Below are 16,994 nucleotides of genomic sequence, written 5' to 3'. Positions count from 1 at the left end.
CGTAGTTCTTCACATGAGTTGGCTCTTCTGATACAGGGAGAGAGGCGAATGCATCTGATGATGCTGGGGAACCTGTAAGCAACTCCAAGGTGACTGGCAATCAAACATTATGCTTCATACTGGTACTGATACAGGTATAATGAAATATAGAATACATCAAGGCTCAACACACATGAGAGCTGAACGCCCGAAATACGCGGCTATGCTTCCTTCTCTTGCCAGCATTGTCCCAATCCATGATCGTCCAGCTTCAACAGAAGCAGCCCCAAACTTGACGATGACACATCCTCGAACCTGAGCCGCTGACCAAAGCACCCCCTGCTGTCTTTCCATGTCGATTCTTCGTGATCGCCACTGCTCAAACTCTGGCATTTCCTTCGAGTCCCTCTCTTGATCCTCTTTTGAGCGAAAGTCGCGAGATCCTATTCGTGGAAGAGCAGCGAATTCTCTCATGAAGAAGTCTCCAATGGGTGCCATGACCGGTCCGCGGAGAATAAGTGTGCCCAGTATGCTCATTTTCTGCATCGTGTCTTTCAGTGACAAACCAATTGGCTGGCTTCCACCTCGGTTCAAGATGATATTGTCCCTGATTAGGAGTCTCTCCTTTTGTGCCGGGTCCGATGCTTGTGTCCAAACTTCGTTGCGCCCTTTCCAGCTCCTGAAACTCCAATTCTCTCCGCGTGCTATCCTACCTTGCGTCACCCAATCCAGGAGGCATAACGATGCCCGATTGGCCAGGTTAAAGACTTGAACCTGCTCGTACACGCTGTCTTCAAATGGCTGGACAGGATCCGGTAACAGGCAGATTGCAGCATCTTCATCGATCTGCACTTGTAACCTCTGGCTTGTAACGATTTCTGGCGAGGGAGACTTGAATATCTTGGTGTGGCCCTGAGTGACTAGGCTGAGGCTCGATCCTTTATGGACACGAATAGTGAGATTGACGCCATCACCGCCAACCAGGCCACCTCCGTATGATAGGAGAAAGACCAAGGCGCTTTTCTGGGCCACTGTGGGCGAGGGCGAGATCAATTTCAAAGGGTATTGGTAGCTGATGGTCTCGAGGCCGCTGCCTCCAGCTGGAAGCAGTCTCACGACAATGCGGCCATCACCAGGGCGAGAAGTTGACTTGGGAAACGGCGATGTCATGATAACCCAATCATTGCTTGTAAGAGATTGAATCAAGATGCTACAGAGGCACGCTCCGGCTCATTGATAAATTTATGTAAGTCGTGAAAGGTCACGGGTGCTATTGGCATGAGTAAGTATAAGTGTTTGGCTGCTTATCTTTGCCCGCACTCACGAGATGGGGGGTTGCGAGAGTTCTGATTAGCGCAATCAACCCCAAGATTTGGCTTCTGTGAGCTTTTCCAAAGGAATGGAATCATTGTCCTTCATGTGGCAACGGTTATATATTGAATTGCACTGTGACATCGGCGCATGCAGCCCCGATAAATAGCATATCATTCGATTCTATTATGAATCTAATTACCTATTCGCTGTAAAGACGTGAGTTTTATCTCTCAAATAAAGGGAAGCTGTCTGAACTCTGCTTGTTTGGGCTTAGACCTCCCTCGTCTTCAGTGCCAAATCAGGACTAGCTCAACGTGATCCCCCAAGCTTTCTCCGCATTTTGACACGTAAAAATATTCTGCCGGGGTTCAGCCGATGCTAAAGTGGGCGGCTCTGCCCACCTCGAAAATCAAATCAAATGGCCCTGCCAGAGCATCGCTGCATGACACAAACGAACGCGACTCGCCGCCAGAACTTTTCCCCTCGCTGCAAATTGCCCGGACCTGCTGCCCCCGGCCTGGCATTCGAGCATGCGCATGAAGCCATAGAGCCAAAATCCATCCACCGAGACTCGACACAATGGACAGCGCCACCGCGTCTCCAGAGCCAGAGTCGCGTCGTCGATCTGGACGCGTCGTCAAAGCTCCCACCAAATACGCGCCGGAACCGACAGCGGCAGCGCCCAAGCGCAAGCGGAACGACGATGAGGCGGAAGACGATGAACAGGTTGAGAACGGTGACGTGGCCTCGGACGAGGACATGAGCGATGCTGCGAGCGACGCCGAGAGCGATCACGACCATCCTGCGCCGAAGCCGCGAAAGGCGCAAACCAGCCGCGCAAAGAAGCCAAGCACCAAGAAGCCCAAGATCAACGGCTCCCGGCCCGCTGCAACGGGGGCTATTGCGCGCATTCCAAGTCGACCGAAGAAGACGGTTCGCATCGACCCTGGAGAGAAAGGAACCGGTCTGTTTGGTATGTCTCCATTTCATCTCTACAGCTTGCCCCTCCCTTGCCCCCTCTACATGGGGTTGACACTGACATATTTGTTTTGCAGCCGACATTTTCGCATCTGGCGATTCTCCCCAGTTTGTTGCCCAACAATGGCTCGAAAAGTACAGGGAGAGCGATGCGGCTGCACTTGGCGATCTCATCAACTGTATCCTGCGGTGCGCGGGTTGCGATCTGGAAGTGACAGTTGATGACATTCGCGATCCGGAGAATATCCCGAACCGACTGTTGGATCTGCAGAGTGTTTACCAAGAGGTGCGTCTATGAGGATCAGTAACAGCTCGTTGTAGGAGAAAAAGAAAAATTGCTAATTAGCTGTGCAGCAACAAATCGTCGACTACCCCTTGGTTGCCAGAGCCAAGGGCACACGATCATTCCGAGATCTGCTCATTACGTTCTTCCAGGCTCTGATAGGTCTGCTACACGAGACCGACGTCATGTACAAGGATGTAGACCTTGTCGACAATCTCCATGCTTGGTTGGCCAGCATGTCTTCTTCGCCGCTACGTCCTTTCCGTCACACGGCAACGACCATTGCTTTGGCTGTGCAATCCGGGCTTGTCGAGGTTGCTAGTATCCTCGACAAACGTATTGCCAGCATTGAACAACAGTCGCAGGCTTCGAAGCGGGCCAAAAACAAGGGCAAGGCGGACGAAATCCAACGTAACTTGACCGAGGCAAACAACTATAGAAAGATCTGTAACGATGCTATTCAATCATTCTTCGACACCGTCTTCGTCCACCGATATCGCGATGTTGACCCAAAGATCCGGGTGGAATGCGTTGATGCTCTCGGAATCTGGATATGGAACCTGCCAACAGTCTTTCTAGAAGCCGGCTACCTACGTTACCTGGGCTGGATGCTGTCTGATACCAACGCTGGAACTAGACAAGAAGTATTGAAGCATCTTAGCAAATTGTTCAAACGTGATGCACACGGGATGGGCCACTTCATCGACAGATTCCGGCCCCGACTGATTGAGATGGCAACGATTGACGCTGATGTGTCCGTCAGAGTTACTGCCATATCGGCCATTGACGCGCTGCGAGCGGCTGCCATCCTTGAGCCCAACGAAATCGACGCCATTGGAAGACTCATCTTCGATAGCGAAATCAGGGTGCGCAAAGCTGTTGTCGGATTCTTTGTTGCCTGCATCGACGACGTAATTGAAGGCAAGATTGAGGAGATTGGTGGCTCCGATGCCCTTGAAGAGCTGGATCTCGCCGAAGAAGACAATTATGAAGCACCAAGAAGAGACTGGCTTAACTTGAAATGCCTGGCCGAAACCCTCACAATCTATGATGCGCAGGTTGAAGAGTCTCAACAGACAGAAGGATCGGCGTTGGATCTTGACGTTGACTTACTGGAAAGCACCATGCCCGACACGAGGATTTCGCTGGCATCTCAAGTGCTCTACGACAGAATCTCAGAAATCAAATCCTGGGAGATTCTGGCCGGCTATCTCCTGTATGACCACACGACAAGTACCAAGTCTAAATCAAGAGCAAAATCAAAGGGTAACCCTTCAGAAGATGCGTTCAAGAAGGCGGTTGCACCCAGTTCTGAGGAAGAAAAGATTCTCCTTGACGTTCTGAGCTCCGCTATCAAGTCGAGCTTGCTGCAACACGCGGATCATGACAAGAGCAAGAAGCGCGGTCCCCGTACCGAAGCTGCTGAGGCTCAGGAAGAGTTGGCCTTGGAATTGGCCACCAACATCCCAAAATTGCTGAGCAAGTATGGTGCAGAGCCTGAGACGGCGGCTATTGTCCTCCGGCTGGAGCGCTACCTCAAATTGGATGCTTTCCAGCAGTTGCGACAAGACTCCAGCATATACGAAAAGCTGCTGGATGAAGTTATTACGCAGTTCAACAGACATGACGATAAGAGAGTCTTGGCTGAGGCTGCAGCCGCTTTGTTACATGCTCGACAATATGCAGAGCTTGAAGAAATGACAGACGCCAAACTATCCGTTCTCTGGGAGGTGGTCATCAATTCACTTCGAAGCTTTGACACAACATGCGAGCTCTCTGCAAGAGGAAACTTGGAGGAGGCACCGCTTCAGGAGCTGTCGACCATCTTGATGAAGATCAGCAAACTGGCTAGTATCTCAGACTGTGTTGATGTCCTCGAGATTGCTCCTTCAAAGGGCGCCTCGACATCTCCGGCAATTCAGATCCTTATCAACATTGTTCACAGAGGAGAGTACGAGGCTCAAGAAGACGACATTGACAATTTAGAAGACGAAGTAGTCACGTTGGCAATTAAGGCCTGCCAGTTCTACTTCATGTGGAAGACGCGCAATCTATCGCAGCAGCTATCTTCTGGCGCCGGCATCGCCGATGAAGAACTTGATAGCCTGTCAGTTCTGCGGCAAACTTACCGGAAGCACCTGATTGTAACATTCTCGTCTCGAGCTTCCGTTGACCAGCTCCGCCTCTTCGCAACTGGTAGTCTTTGCGACCTGCATCTAACCTTTGCGACATTGCGCCCAGCGATTAGCAACTTCCGTCCCTCGAGCTCCGCATCTAAAACAGGTGGCAATGAAAGGTTCAAAGTATTACTTCAGCAAATAGAGCCCGGCCTCATCTCTGAGCTAACGTCAATATTTGACGGTGCTGAGAAGCAATATGCAAAGAAGGCCAAGAAAGACAGGGTACTAAACGAACCGGCTGAGGATGAGGATCCTATTGATGACGAAGAGGAGTCTGACGAGGAAGACGAGGACGAAGGCTTGTCGAAAGAAGAACGCCTCGCCGCTGAGCTTAAGGCTGAAAAAGCTCTCTGTGAACTGACAGCCAAATACGTTCTTGCCATCACGGCAAACCTGATCGATCCCAAGGGTAACCATGTCAACAAGCTCAAGCGACGATTACAGCGCAACGAGACCAAGCTGGGCCACAACTTCAAAGAGGTTGTTGCCTATCTTGATGAAGAAAAGATTGCCAAGCGCAACAAGAAGCCCGCCAAAGCGGCTCCAGCAGAAAAGCCTCAGAAGCCTGCCATGAGCGCCGAAATTGTCCATGATGAGGACGAGGACGATATTTTCGAGGATGTTGAGCCGGAGGAGGGCTCGAGAGAGGACCTTCGGCGAAGAGGGCTGCTGGATGACCCCATTGAGGACGATGACGATGAGGAAGAGCATGAAGATGCTGATAAGCTAAATAACGACGATGACGATGGTGTTCTTGGAGACTGAATGGATAAAAGACAGAAAGAAACATAAGGGGGAAAACAAAATCAATGAGGGAGGAGTGGCTTTTGATCAAGCCCCTCCGTTGTGGATATGATATCTTGTCAGGGTTAAAGGGATTTTTTATTTTCAATGCCAGGGTATCAAAGCTGTTGTGCTTTTTTTTGTGTTACGCCAAATGTCTCTTCTTCCTCCTTTCTATTTATTATGGCATCGATCCTTTTTTCTTTTTACTGGGGGTTTCTGTTCTTCCCTTCCTGACATGTTTCCGATGAACTTTGATACTTTTGAACAAAATATTTGAGGGGAAACAGCAGGGCAAGCGTGGGAGATTTTCTTTAGAGAGAGGTTGGTTCAAGTCGCGCGACTATTACGATCCGGGTGGTATTTGAATGCAGGCAGATTAACGTCTAAAAAGATATCCGACAAGTCAATAATAGTGTTTTTTCTAGTTTATTTACATGAACGCCCTGCCCACCAATTTCCATAAGCTATCCATCATTCTATTTGCATCGTAAACCACACAAATCGGTCACTGATCGTTGACAAATTCTACCTGCAGTTGCCAGTGACTCCAAATTAGATCCCACAAATCAAGTATACGCTATTCGTGTCCCAAAAAGCCCAAACATTCTCTGCCACCTCATGCCCTCGCCAGCGTCTGCCTTGAGGGGATCTTCCTCGGGAACTTCGACTCCGTACTGGTGAATGCAGCAGGAAAATGGCCTGCTACGGACTTGCGACGATCCTGGGCCCTGCTTTTGCGGCATCCTGCCTTCATCATCGGAACTATGCAACGGGGGACGATTTACGCCCCTGTTCGTCAGCGCCGCTTGGCGTTTGTTTTCTTCTTCCAGGCTCTTCTTTTCCTCTAGGTCTCCCCATAGGAGAAATAGGCGCTGGCGTAGGGCCTCGAGATTCTTCTGGTCCGAACGCAAGTCAGAAGCGTCCAAGCTCAAAAGACATTGCGCAGAAGGGTTGTTCACTGCGACCCAGAGAGTTCTCTTCTCTTTCTGGTTTTCCCCATGAGAACTCGCATCTTCCAGTTCCAAGAAGAACCGCCATTCCCACTCACGCGCTGTCGAACGATCCACTGCTTCTTCTTCCCCTTCCATGTCTGCGTCTGCATCTGACTCTTCATCGGAAAGCATCTCGAATTCCGGATGTTTCTTTTTCTTTAGTTTCTTTGGTTGAGCAAAGTCCTCGAGGTTAGGGGGCATGAAATTGACAACCCGAACGTTGGCGCGGTACTTCATATTTACAAAAGGAAGCTGCAGCTTGACTTGCTCGCCATTGATATCCGTTTCTACGTACACAGGGTCTAGCATGTCGCCAATGGTGCTGATGGCTTTGTTTTCGTTTTCGCATTTCACTAACGATGTCAGGTCTCTATTCATATGCCATTCAACGGAGGCGGGGAGAGGGTACCTTTTGAGTATGCAGTTGATGTTGCAGCAGATGTTTCAGTGGGCATGCCATTAGACATTACTGTCGACTCTCCTTGCTCTGTGGCCCCTATCTGTGACAATATTGAGACTTCTGCCACCTTGACCGGTTTCTTCGCCTTTTGTTTGGGCTTTTTGTTCCTCCTCGGCTTCTCAACTTGAGGCGGCTGCATCTCGGCCAAGTCACTCTTCCTCTTCTTTCCAGCCAATCCTGCCTGAAGGAGCATTTCCTTCTCCCGTTCATAGTCGCGTTTACGGCGGACAGCCTCTTTTAAGCGAGGATCAGGAGCCTCCGTGTCTGTAATATCCATCTGTGCGATGTGGATCTTCCAATCTGAACGCAAGTAGCCCTCAAGATTGGCGGCGTTGTGTCCATATCTTATGTGAAGATTCCGAAGCATGACCCAAGAGCCTGTAGAGAGTCCCCGTTCTCTGATAAATGAGGTATGGGGCTCGAAGCAAGTGACTTGCATGCTCCGCTTCCCAAAGGGTCCTTTCCACTCACCGCCAGTGCCAGCTCCGTATGGCAGGTTGACTCCATATCCGAAGGGGTCAGGAGCTTGGCCACCATCGCCACCAAACCCCTTGAATGCGAAATGAAAAAAGCTGTCATTCTCCGTAAAGTCTGATACCCAAAGAGTAATTTTGTCGCTGGTATCATATGGCTGCCTGACCAATTGGACTATTACATCGGCAAATGTGCTATCTCGGACATCCTTGAGCTCCTTGAATTTGTCCGAGGCGTTGGCGGATTTTGCCTTCATATCTTGGAACTCTGCCTCAGATGGAAGACTCTTCTTGTCTATGGAATGATAGAGAGACGAAACGTATTCATGTACTGCCTGTCCAGGGCTATGAGTCGTTTTTCTTTGCTGAGGGCGTAGGGCTTTCAATGCTCCTTCTGGTGGTCGTGGAATCTGGTTTGCCGAATATAGATACACATCTGTGGTCCAGTGTGTCAACAGTGATAGTGTATCGGAGTGTGATTGCAGCTGGCATCTTTGTTAGCATGTAAAATCTACCATCTTCAAAGGAAAGGTCGAGCAACCTTGGCCTGGTAGAGCACTATAACGTCACCAAGGCTAGGATCCGGCATCTCATTTTCCGGCCGGAATATGTTGATGGCGATGGAGTTGGACGAAGCATCTTCATCAGAGTCATCACATAGACGGATCTCACACTTCCAGTCTAGACATAGAGTAGGCACTTAGAACATGACCACTAACGGTGCAGAAAGCAATGCTTACCGCTTCTCCTGGTAGGAACGGGGGTTCTGAAGTCTTTGACGACGCCAATGACATTCAGCAAGTTTCCCACTCCACGCTTACGGTCCAGTATATCTCGAATCGATATGAAGCCGCTGGGCAGTGAGTTCTGCCGCTTGTTGAGAGGGGGAGCCATAGTTGAGCATGGCTTTAATCATGTGATCAAATCAGTCACGCCTGAAGCATCACCAGATACGGTTCAACACAGTGCAAATCGGCCACAGGGCCTCAATTGCTGTGGGGAAGCGAATGGCGGATTACGTGACGGGACAACGCGTTTTACGACGATGATTTCGCGTCTTACAGAATGTGTCAATTATGGAGTTAGAGGGGCCAGATCTCCAAGGCGCGAGAGCACGTGATGAGAAGTGAAGAGAGGGGTACTTGTACTTTGTACAGCATTGAGCTTATTGTGAGGGGTACCAGCCTTGAACTTAATGTGGAAAGGGTTCAAAGGGTGCTGTGATTGTGATTGCGATGACAACAGGGTGGCCGCAAGGGGGAGAGTGAATCACTGTAATAGGTACTGCGTAGTAGGTACTAACTTTGGCCGCATACGAGTACAAAATCTCTTAGTACCTGCAGGTATTTCACTCGGCAGAGGGACTTGAGGGAGCATGCAGTGAATCAAGGCTTAACAGAGTGTACTGAGGGGAACTACCGCATCAAGGTGGGGTAAGCAGGTACTGGAGGATACTGTCTGAACAAAGACAACAGGCAAAGACATGTCACACCCTTAGCTCAGCCATCGAATCTTGATGCCTTAGGCACAATGTCTGAGCGTCGGCGACAGTGAAAGCTTTTAGCGGCTATTCAGCGCTCTAGCAACGGGAACAGGCAGTAAAGCCTGCTAAGCCTGCTGCAGTCAATTCTTGCCGCCCTGCTAAGTTTAGTACCTACCTATCCGATTTTGACTTTGCCCTGCAACCCTCTTGATTTCTCCCCTTCTTCCGCAGCGAACTTTTATCCCCTTCACTACCTACTATCGAATAGCAGGGACGCATCCAATAGCACCTTCAAGGACAGAGATTCTTCGTCGACGGTGCCATCGCTCGCATCCTGAACCGTCCCCGCGCAACCACCAGTAACCCCTGCTCTGCTCTGCCTGCCCGCCTTTCCACCGTTTTCGTCACCAGCAGCAGCGCACATCGCCAGTCAGCACCATGGCGGACCGATATATCCCAGAGCATCGCCGAACCCAGTTCAAGGCCAAGAACACATTCAAGCCCGATGAGCTCCGTCGCCGCCGTGAGGAGCAGCAGGTCGAGATCCGCAAGGCCAAGCGCGAGGAGAACTTAGCAAAGCGACGAGGCATTGGCTCTGGCGAGAGCCGTCCTGGCGCTGCTCTCGGCGCCGCCCCCGACAGCGACGATGAGTCGGCTCCCACTGAGTCTCAGGTACGCAAAGCTCTAATGATTTCCTTGCTTCACTCCATGCCTATCCATCGCAAAGCCGTCGCAAGACCTTCGCAAGGCGCCCCATCTGCCTTGCAGGTTTTGCTGTGATGCTGTGCTTTTGCTTGTGATGTGGGGGAAATATGACTGGACCCCACCTCTTGGTGGCGGGCATTCTGACCGACTGGCGTGAGAGCTGCGCATGGGCTGTTTTGCAGGCTCGCTGCAGCCGGAAGACGGGATGAGCGCAGTTCCAGTACTCTTGTGGAAATACATATCAAAATTTGGAGCTGGTATATGGATCGGCTAACATGACATTGATTAGCTTAACGAGGATCTTCCTCAGATGGTTTCTGGCGTCTTCTCCGACCAGATCGACCTCCAAATCCAGGCCACCACCAAGTTCCGAAAGCTTCTGTCCAAGGAGCGCAACCCTCCCATCGAGGAAGTCATCAAGACTGGCGTCGTTAGCCGCTTCGTCGAGTTCCTGCGATCCCCTCACACTCTGGTGCAGTTCGAAGCCGCCTGGGCTCTGACCAACATTGCCTCTGGTTCTGCCACTCAAACCCAGGTCGTCATCGAGGCTGGCGCTGTTCCCATCTTCGTCGAGCTACTTGGCAGCCCCGAGCCCGACGTGCGAGAACAGGCCGTCTGGGCTCTTGGTAACATTGCCGGCGACAGCCCCCACTGCCGTGATTATGTCCTCAGCTGCGGAGCTCTCAAGCCTCTGCTTAGCTTGCTCGGAGACAGCCGCAAGCTGAGCATGCTCCGCAACGCAACCTGGACTCTGAGCAACTTCTGCCGTGGCAAGACCCCGCAGCCTGATTGGAACACGGTACGTCCTCTTAACTTTGTCTGCTTTTGAATTAAAACTCTAACAATGTGCTCTCTTACAGATTGCCCCGGCACTTCCCGTTCTGTCCAAGCTCGTCTACTCTCTTGATGACGAGGTCTTGATCGATGCCTGCTGGGCTATTTCTTATCTCTCTGATGGCTCCAACGACAAGATCCAGGCCGTTATCGAAGCTGGTATTCCCCGCAGACTCGTCGAACTTCTCCTGCACGCATCCACTTCCGTTCAGACCCCCGCTCTTCGATCCGTTGGTAACATTGTTACTGGCGACGATGTCCAGACCCAGGTCATCATCAACTGCGGCGCTCTCCCATGCCTCTTGTCTCTTCTGAGCTCTACCAAGGATGGTATTCGCAAGGAAGCCTGCTGGACCATTTCCAACATCACTGCCGGTAACTCGTCTCAGATCCAGGCTGTCATCGATGCCAACATTATCCCTCCTTTGATCCACCTCCTGCAGAATGGTGATCTCAAGACCCGCAAGGAGGCCTGCTGGGCCATTAGCAACGCCACATCCGGTGGCCTCCAGAAGCCCGAACAGATCCGGTACCTCGTTGCTCAAGGCTGCATCAAGCCCCTGTGTGACCTCCTTGCCTGCCCCGACAACAAGATCATTCAGGTTGCTCTTGACGGCCTGGAGAACATTCTCAAGATTGGAGATTTGGACAGACAAGCTGCAGGTGACGGTGCCGATTCCATCAACCGCTATGCGCTGTTCATCGAGGAGTGTGGTGGCATGGAGAAGATTCACGATTGCCAGAACAACGCCAACGAAGAAATCTACATGAAGGCCTACAACATCATTGAGAAGTACTTCTCTGATGAGGAGGAGAACGCAGATGAGGGCGCTTCTCAGCCCACTGGCGCTAACGGCACCTTTGGTTTCGGCACCAACGGCGCTGCGCAGTCGGGAGGCTTCAACTTTGCCAACGGCGGTGATTCTATGGACATGTAAGAAGGCGCGCGTTATTCCCGTGAGCTTTTAGGTTGATACTTTGACGCGTCAAGCTGAGAGATTCTTCGCCTCCCAAAATTGATTGGCACCCCCAAGACGATAACCATAACCACCTCCCCGCACACCCTTCACATTATTGTCATCAACACGAACAGCAGAATACACTGTGTTACAAACACTGCTGACCAAACCCCCAAAATTCTTGGCAACAACACACACCCCCTTTATCCCTTAATTTGGCTTGACAATCTGTGCGAGGAAGGAAGAAAGAAAGAGAGAAGGAACAGAGTAGCCCGACTGAATAGCAGGCCCTATGGTAGCTTGAAAGCTCCAGCCTGAGGAGAAATATGCTGTGTCTGAGGAGGAGTAGTCGAATTTAGTACGAAGCAGGAAATACTGGGCAAAAATCTCGTGGATACGGGTCTAGATGGCCATGGCCATTGAAGAGCGACCCCCCGATCAACTACCTCCCTGCCTATGTTTGGGTCTGGTAGTCTGACGGCATATACCACAGTGACACGGCGGAGAGAAGCCAGTGCTAGTGCATTGCGCTTCTGTCGAGAAAGAAGTTGAAGAAGAAGAGGCTGCTCTTGATGCAACAATCAAGTGTTTGTGCATCTCACGTCTACGCATTTAGCTAGTGAAATAAGAGGCAGGTTATCCCATTCTTCATGTGTCTATGATTCTTGATGTTTGATGATGATGATACAACATGCGACGGTAATGTTGAATGTTGCTGCCATTACTGCGTCGCCAATCAAATATTCACCTTTGTGGTGAGAAGTCTCTCAGTCATGTCGAGCATCAAATCCGATATTGTGCCTGGGACAGTACGCGGACTGTAGTGAACAGCCCAATGCCTAACTGGCAGTAGGAGGCCAAAAGTATTCGAGGAGTATTGTAGAAAAGATCAGCAATAGTAATTTGATATTGAAGATTCAAGTCTATTTTTTTGATTTTTTTTCTCTAGAGAGATAGGGATGATGAGACCTGGAAACAGCTGCCCTCATACAAATTTTGACGCATTGTCGTTACAATCCTGCAGTAGGCTTCTTGCACAGTGCGAAATTGGCGAGCCCGATTTTTGGGCCCCATAAAATTTCCATATCGCCGATGCATCTGGCATCACTGAGATGAACCAAAAAAAATCTGAGCTTGTTGGGAGAAAGGAGTAACGCCCAATTTTTGTTTAATTTGCTTGATTACTCGTTTGCTCCATTTGCTTGACCTCCTTCGCGTTGCTGTAGCGGGACAATCTCGCCGTCTTTGTTTGCCTGGGAATCCAAGAGACGGATCGATCTTTTCTTGTTCTTGTTTGCGTCACAACCACAGCTCCGTATAGCATGGTAAAGAAGGGCAAGGTGAAGGCCCCCGCGCCTGCACCAAGCCAAACCTCTGCAGCATCCAAGGATGGGAATGGGAGTGGTAAAGGTAAAAAGGGACAAAAAGCAGCGGATGCCGCTCCTGAGGTGTTGCCGCCGGCACCTCCAAAGCCGACGGTGAAGCAGATCATCGGAGGCTCGTCGTGGACAGGCAAGCTGCCGGTCAATCTGCTGAGCGAGTATTGCCAGAAGCAGAAATGGGACAAGCCGGTGTATGACACGCGAAAGACGGCCGAGGGCTTCTCCGTCTGGGTGACGCTGAGTGCCAAAGACATCAAGACGCAACAGCTCATCACTTTGGAGCCGTTCAAAATCCCTCTGACGCACAAGCATCTGCTCCTAAGGGACACGGCATTGGAGGCCAAGCATGCGGCTGCGACGTATGCCCTGTTTAGGGTATGCAGCATGCAGAACAAGCACACGGTTCTCCCCCCGGATTACAAGTCCCTATGGAAAGATTTCCAAGCGCTCAAGACTCAAGATGTCAAGGACGGAAAAGCTTGGATGTACGAGGCCGATCCCTTCAAGACCCTGCTTGAACGCCAGGATGCAAGGGCTGCTGCGGAGAAGAAGCGCAAGGAGGTTGAACAGGCCAAGGCCAAGGCTAAGGAGCTACCCGGAGCGGCAGGCCTGGTGCTGCTAAGCAACACGGGATCTGTATCCAATGCTATGAAAGGCTGGACGACGGTGCCCAAGGTCGAAATGGGCAGGCAGACGAGGATTCAGCTGGAGTCGCTGCTGAGAGACGGCGTGACTTGGAACCCCCATGCCGTGACCATGCCTCCAGCTGAGAAGAAGAGCGTTGTGTCGGAACTCGGCAAGCTTGGTTTCCGTCAGAGCCACGTAGAGGAAGCTGTGGGATACTGCAAGGACCGTCAAGAAACCCTAGAGTGGCTCTTGATTCACGTTCCCGAAGATGATCTTCCCCGGTGGGCTCTTCCAGAGAAGTACTCAGCTGGCGTGACGATAGGAGCTACAGATCTGAGGAGGGAAGGTATCATTCAGCGTCTTTCGCAGACTGGATACTCCGTGGAGCTATGCACTCGCGTGTTGGATGATCATGGCGGCAATGAAGATGCCGCTGCCGAAACGTTACAGAATATTCTTTTCCCCGCTGCTACGGCAAGCCAAGAAGGTGCCGAAGAATCAGGGAGCGACTTTTTGGACTTTGGAACGCCCCAGGAGCAGTGGGATGAGGAAGTGACTACGTTGGAATCCATATACGGCAACCATTTCCGCCGAGATGGCGATAGCATCATTCAAATCCGTCTTGATGGAGTAAAAGACGCGCAAAACGGAGACGTGGAAACCTTTTTACAAGTCCGCAAGGGTTCGAGCTATCCACGACACATCATCCTTGCTATCATTGCTAAGCTGCCCTCGTACATCAAGCTCAGTATAGTGAAGAGGATGCTGGCGCATATTGAGGAGGATTTACGAGACGAGCCGACAAAGATATATCTCACTGTAGACTGGGTCCAGCAGAACATCAACGACATCATTGCCCACCCAGGCAAGCTTCTAGATATATCGGCCGTCTCCTCTGCCGCCTCTGAGACTCGGCCAGCGAAATCTGTGGCGAAGAGCAAGCGCTCTCGGGGTCCGCCAAGGCCTCTCAAATGGATTGTCGACGCAAAGAGCAAAGAAGAATGGCTGCGTCGGCAGGGCAGTTCATCACAGAAAGACATGGTCACAAAGCGCCAGGCCCTACCCGCTTGGCAGATGCAGGACGCCATTGTTCAAACGGTGAACAAGAATCACGTCACTATCATCAGTGGTGAGACTGGTTCAGGAAAGTCGACGCAGTCTGTTCAGTTTCTCCTGGACGACCTATACGAAAAGGGGCTCGGAGGATGCGCAAACATGATTGTCACCCAGCCACGGCGAATTTCTGCGCTGGGACTGGCTGATCGAGTGGCGGAAGAGCGATGCTCGCGAGTGGGAGGCGAGGTGGGATATGCCATTCGTGGCGAGTCCCGACAGTCAAGAGATACTAGGATTACATTTGTCACGACCGGTGTGCTGCTTCGAAGACTTCAGACGTCCGGCGGTCGAGTGGATGATGTCGTGGCGTCTCTAGCCGATGTCAGTCACATCATTATTGACGAAGTTCACGAGAGAAGTCTTGACACAGACTTCCTTCTGAATCTGCTTCGTGAAGTCATGATCAAGAAGAAGGACATGTTGAAGCTAATACTCATGTCTGCGACGCTTGACGCCGCGACTTTCAAGAGCTACTTTGAAACCGAGGGACTGAGTGTAGGAGCCGTCGAGATTTCTGGCCGAACGTTCCCCGTTGAAGAGTACTACCTTGATGATGTGGTTCGTATGACAGGCTTCGGAGTTGATGGACCTGACGATGGAAGCTTCATTGGCGACGAGACGATGGGCAAGGTTATTCAAAAACTGGGTCACCGAATCAACTATAGCTTGATTGCCGAAGCCGTCAAGGCAATTGACTATGAGCTATCGTACGAGAAGAAATCGGGAGGTATCCTCATCTTTTTGCCCGGAGTTGGGGAGATTAACCAGGCCTGCAACAATCTCAGGTCCATCAACTCACTCCATGTTCTCCCGTTACATGCTTCGCTTGAGACGAAGGAGCAGAAGAGGGTGTTCAGCAGCCCTCCTCCTGGCAAGCGAAAGGTGGTCGTAGCTACAAACGTGGCAGAAACTTCCATCACGATTGACGATATTGTAGTTGTGATTGACAGTGGAAAGGTCAAGGAGACTAGCTTTGATCCACAGAACAACATGAGAAAGTTGGAAGAAACGTGGGCATCGCGAGCGGCATGCAAACAGCGACAGGGCAGAGCTGGTCGTGTGCAAGCAGGTAAATGTTTCAAGCTCTATACTCAGAACCTGGAGCAGAACATGGCACCTCGGCCGGAGCCCGAGATTAGACGAGTGCCTCTCGAGCAACTGTGTCTGTCAGTGCGAGCCATGGGTATGAAGGATGTAATTCGATTTCTCGGGCGATCTCCCACTCCCCCGGAAATACCGGCAATCGAAGGCGCCATGACACTACTGCGGCGCATGGGGGCTCTGGATGGAGACGAGCTCACTGCCATGGGACAGCAACTGGCCATGCTGCCAGCAGATTTACGATGCGGCAAACTCATGGTATTCGGCGCCATTTTCGGTTGCTTGGACGATTGCATCACCATTGCCGCTATCCTAAGCACTCGGAGTCCATTCTTTTCACCTCAGGAGAAGAGAGATGAAGCCCGGGAAGCTAGGATGCGCTTCTACACAGGGGATGGTGACCTACTGACCGATCTGGAGGCTTTCAACCAGTGGGATGACATGATGAAGGATCGGGGAACGCCCCAGCGCCAGATCAGAGCCTTTTGCGATGAAAACTTCTTATCCTTCCAGACATTGACGGACATTTCAAATACGAGAAGCCAGTACTACGATGCTTTAACAGAAATAGGCATGGTTTCCCCTTCTTCTCAGACGTCTGGTTCTCGGAACGCTCTGCTCCTACGAGCACTAGTTGCGTCGGCATTCACGCCGCAGATTGCGCGGATTCAATACCCCGACAAGAAGTTTGCGAGCTCAATGTCCGGAGCGGTCGAGCTGGATCCCGAGGCGAGGGCGATCAAATACTTTTGCCAGGAACCTGGGCGAGTGTTTGTGCATCCCAGCAGCACGCTGTTCGGCAGCCAGGGGTTTTCCGGGAATGCGGCGTACATGTCGTACTTTAGCATGATATCGACCACCAAGATTTTCATCCGGGACCTAACTCGTGAGTTTATTCTGTTTCCTGCTACTCTTGAATGGCTTTGAATACTAATTGATTGGGTATCAGCCCTGAATGCGTACACGCTGCTCATGTTCTGCGGGCCCATCGAGCTCGATACTCTGGGCCGTGGCCTCTTGGTTGACGGATGGCTCCGACTCCGGGGTTGGGCTCGTCTGGGAGTTTTGGTGGCCAGGCTGAGGGCCATGGTGGACAATCTGATTGCTGACAAGGTGGAGAATCCGGGGTTGGATCTGGCGGGGAACAAGATTATTAAGTTGGTGGTTAAGATGATTGAGCTGGACGGGCTGGATGCTTGAAGCGGGTGCCGGGATATACGGAGCGAGAATACGGAGTATCTAAGATTTAACAACATGCCCATCCCGTCTATGAGTGCTGTTGATGGACATCTGAGGCTCGTCTGAATTAAGTTTCATCCAAGTCCCCTCAACTGTGAAGAAG

The 16,994-nt window shown here is 51.2% G+C and overlaps 5 protein-coding genes across 5 annotated transcripts; 3 read left to right on the top strand and 2 right to left on the bottom strand.

Moving 5' to 3' along the window:
• Positions 1–156: 156 nt before the first annotated feature.
• On the bottom strand, positions 157–1,149 carry T069G_09626 (ureD urease accessory protein domain-containing protein; the record flags this gene model as incomplete). The annotated part of the gene is made up of 1 exon (XM_056176836.1): positions 157–1,149. One exon carries the CDS (start codon positions 1,147–1,149, stop codon positions 157–159), a length of 993 nt encoding a protein of 330 aa, XP_056025314.1.
• A 723-nt stretch (positions 1,150–1,872) lies between these two features.
• On the top strand, positions 1,873–5,499 carry T069G_09625 (STAG domain-containing protein; the record flags this gene model as incomplete). The annotated part of the gene is made up of 3 exons (XM_056176835.1): positions 1,873–2,266; positions 2,349–2,557; positions 2,626–5,499. The coding sequence occupies 3 exons, from the start codon at positions 1,873–1,875 to the stop codon at positions 5,497–5,499; spliced, it is 3,477 nt and encodes a 1,158-aa protein (XP_056025313.1).
• A 587-nt stretch (positions 5,500–6,086) lies between these two features.
• On the bottom strand, positions 6,087–8,339 carry T069G_09624 (ssDNA-binding domain of telomere protection protein domain-containing protein; the record flags this gene model as incomplete). The annotated part of the gene is made up of 4 exons (XM_056176834.1): positions 6,087–6,882; positions 6,978–7,930; positions 7,987–8,126; positions 8,186–8,339. The coding sequence occupies 4 exons, from the start codon at positions 8,337–8,339 to the stop codon at positions 6,087–6,089; spliced, it is 2,043 nt and encodes a 680-aa protein (XP_056025312.1).
• Positions 8,340–9,366: 1,027 nt separating this feature from the next.
• T069G_09623 (armadillo/beta-catenin-like repeat domain-containing protein) lies at positions 9,367–11,405 on the top strand (the record flags this gene model as incomplete). Its single annotated transcript, XM_056176833.1, has 4 exons — positions 9,367–9,600; positions 9,923–10,063; positions 10,112–10,432; positions 10,494–11,405. 4 exons carry the CDS (start codon positions 9,367–9,369, stop codon positions 11,403–11,405), a joined length of 1,608 nt encoding a protein of 535 aa, XP_056025311.1.
• Positions 11,406–12,748: 1,343 nt separating this feature from the next.
• Positions 12,749–16,852, top strand: T069G_09622 (helicase associated domain (HA2) domain-containing protein; the record flags this gene model as incomplete). The annotated part of the gene is made up of 4 exons (XM_056176832.1): positions 12,749–12,949; positions 13,016–16,223; positions 16,287–16,538; positions 16,602–16,852. The coding sequence occupies 4 exons, from the start codon at positions 12,749–12,751 to the stop codon at positions 16,850–16,852; spliced, it is 3,912 nt and encodes a 1,303-aa protein (XP_056025310.1).
• Positions 16,853–16,994: the final 142 nt, after the last annotated feature.

This window comes from Trichoderma breve, chromosome 6 (assembly GCF_028502605.1).
Source record: "Trichoderma breve strain T069 chromosome 6, whole genome shotgun sequence".
Taxonomy (NCBI): domain Eukaryota; kingdom Fungi; phylum Ascomycota; class Sordariomycetes; order Hypocreales; family Hypocreaceae; genus Trichoderma; species Trichoderma breve.
This window is presented reverse-complemented; position numbering and strand designations above follow the sequence as displayed.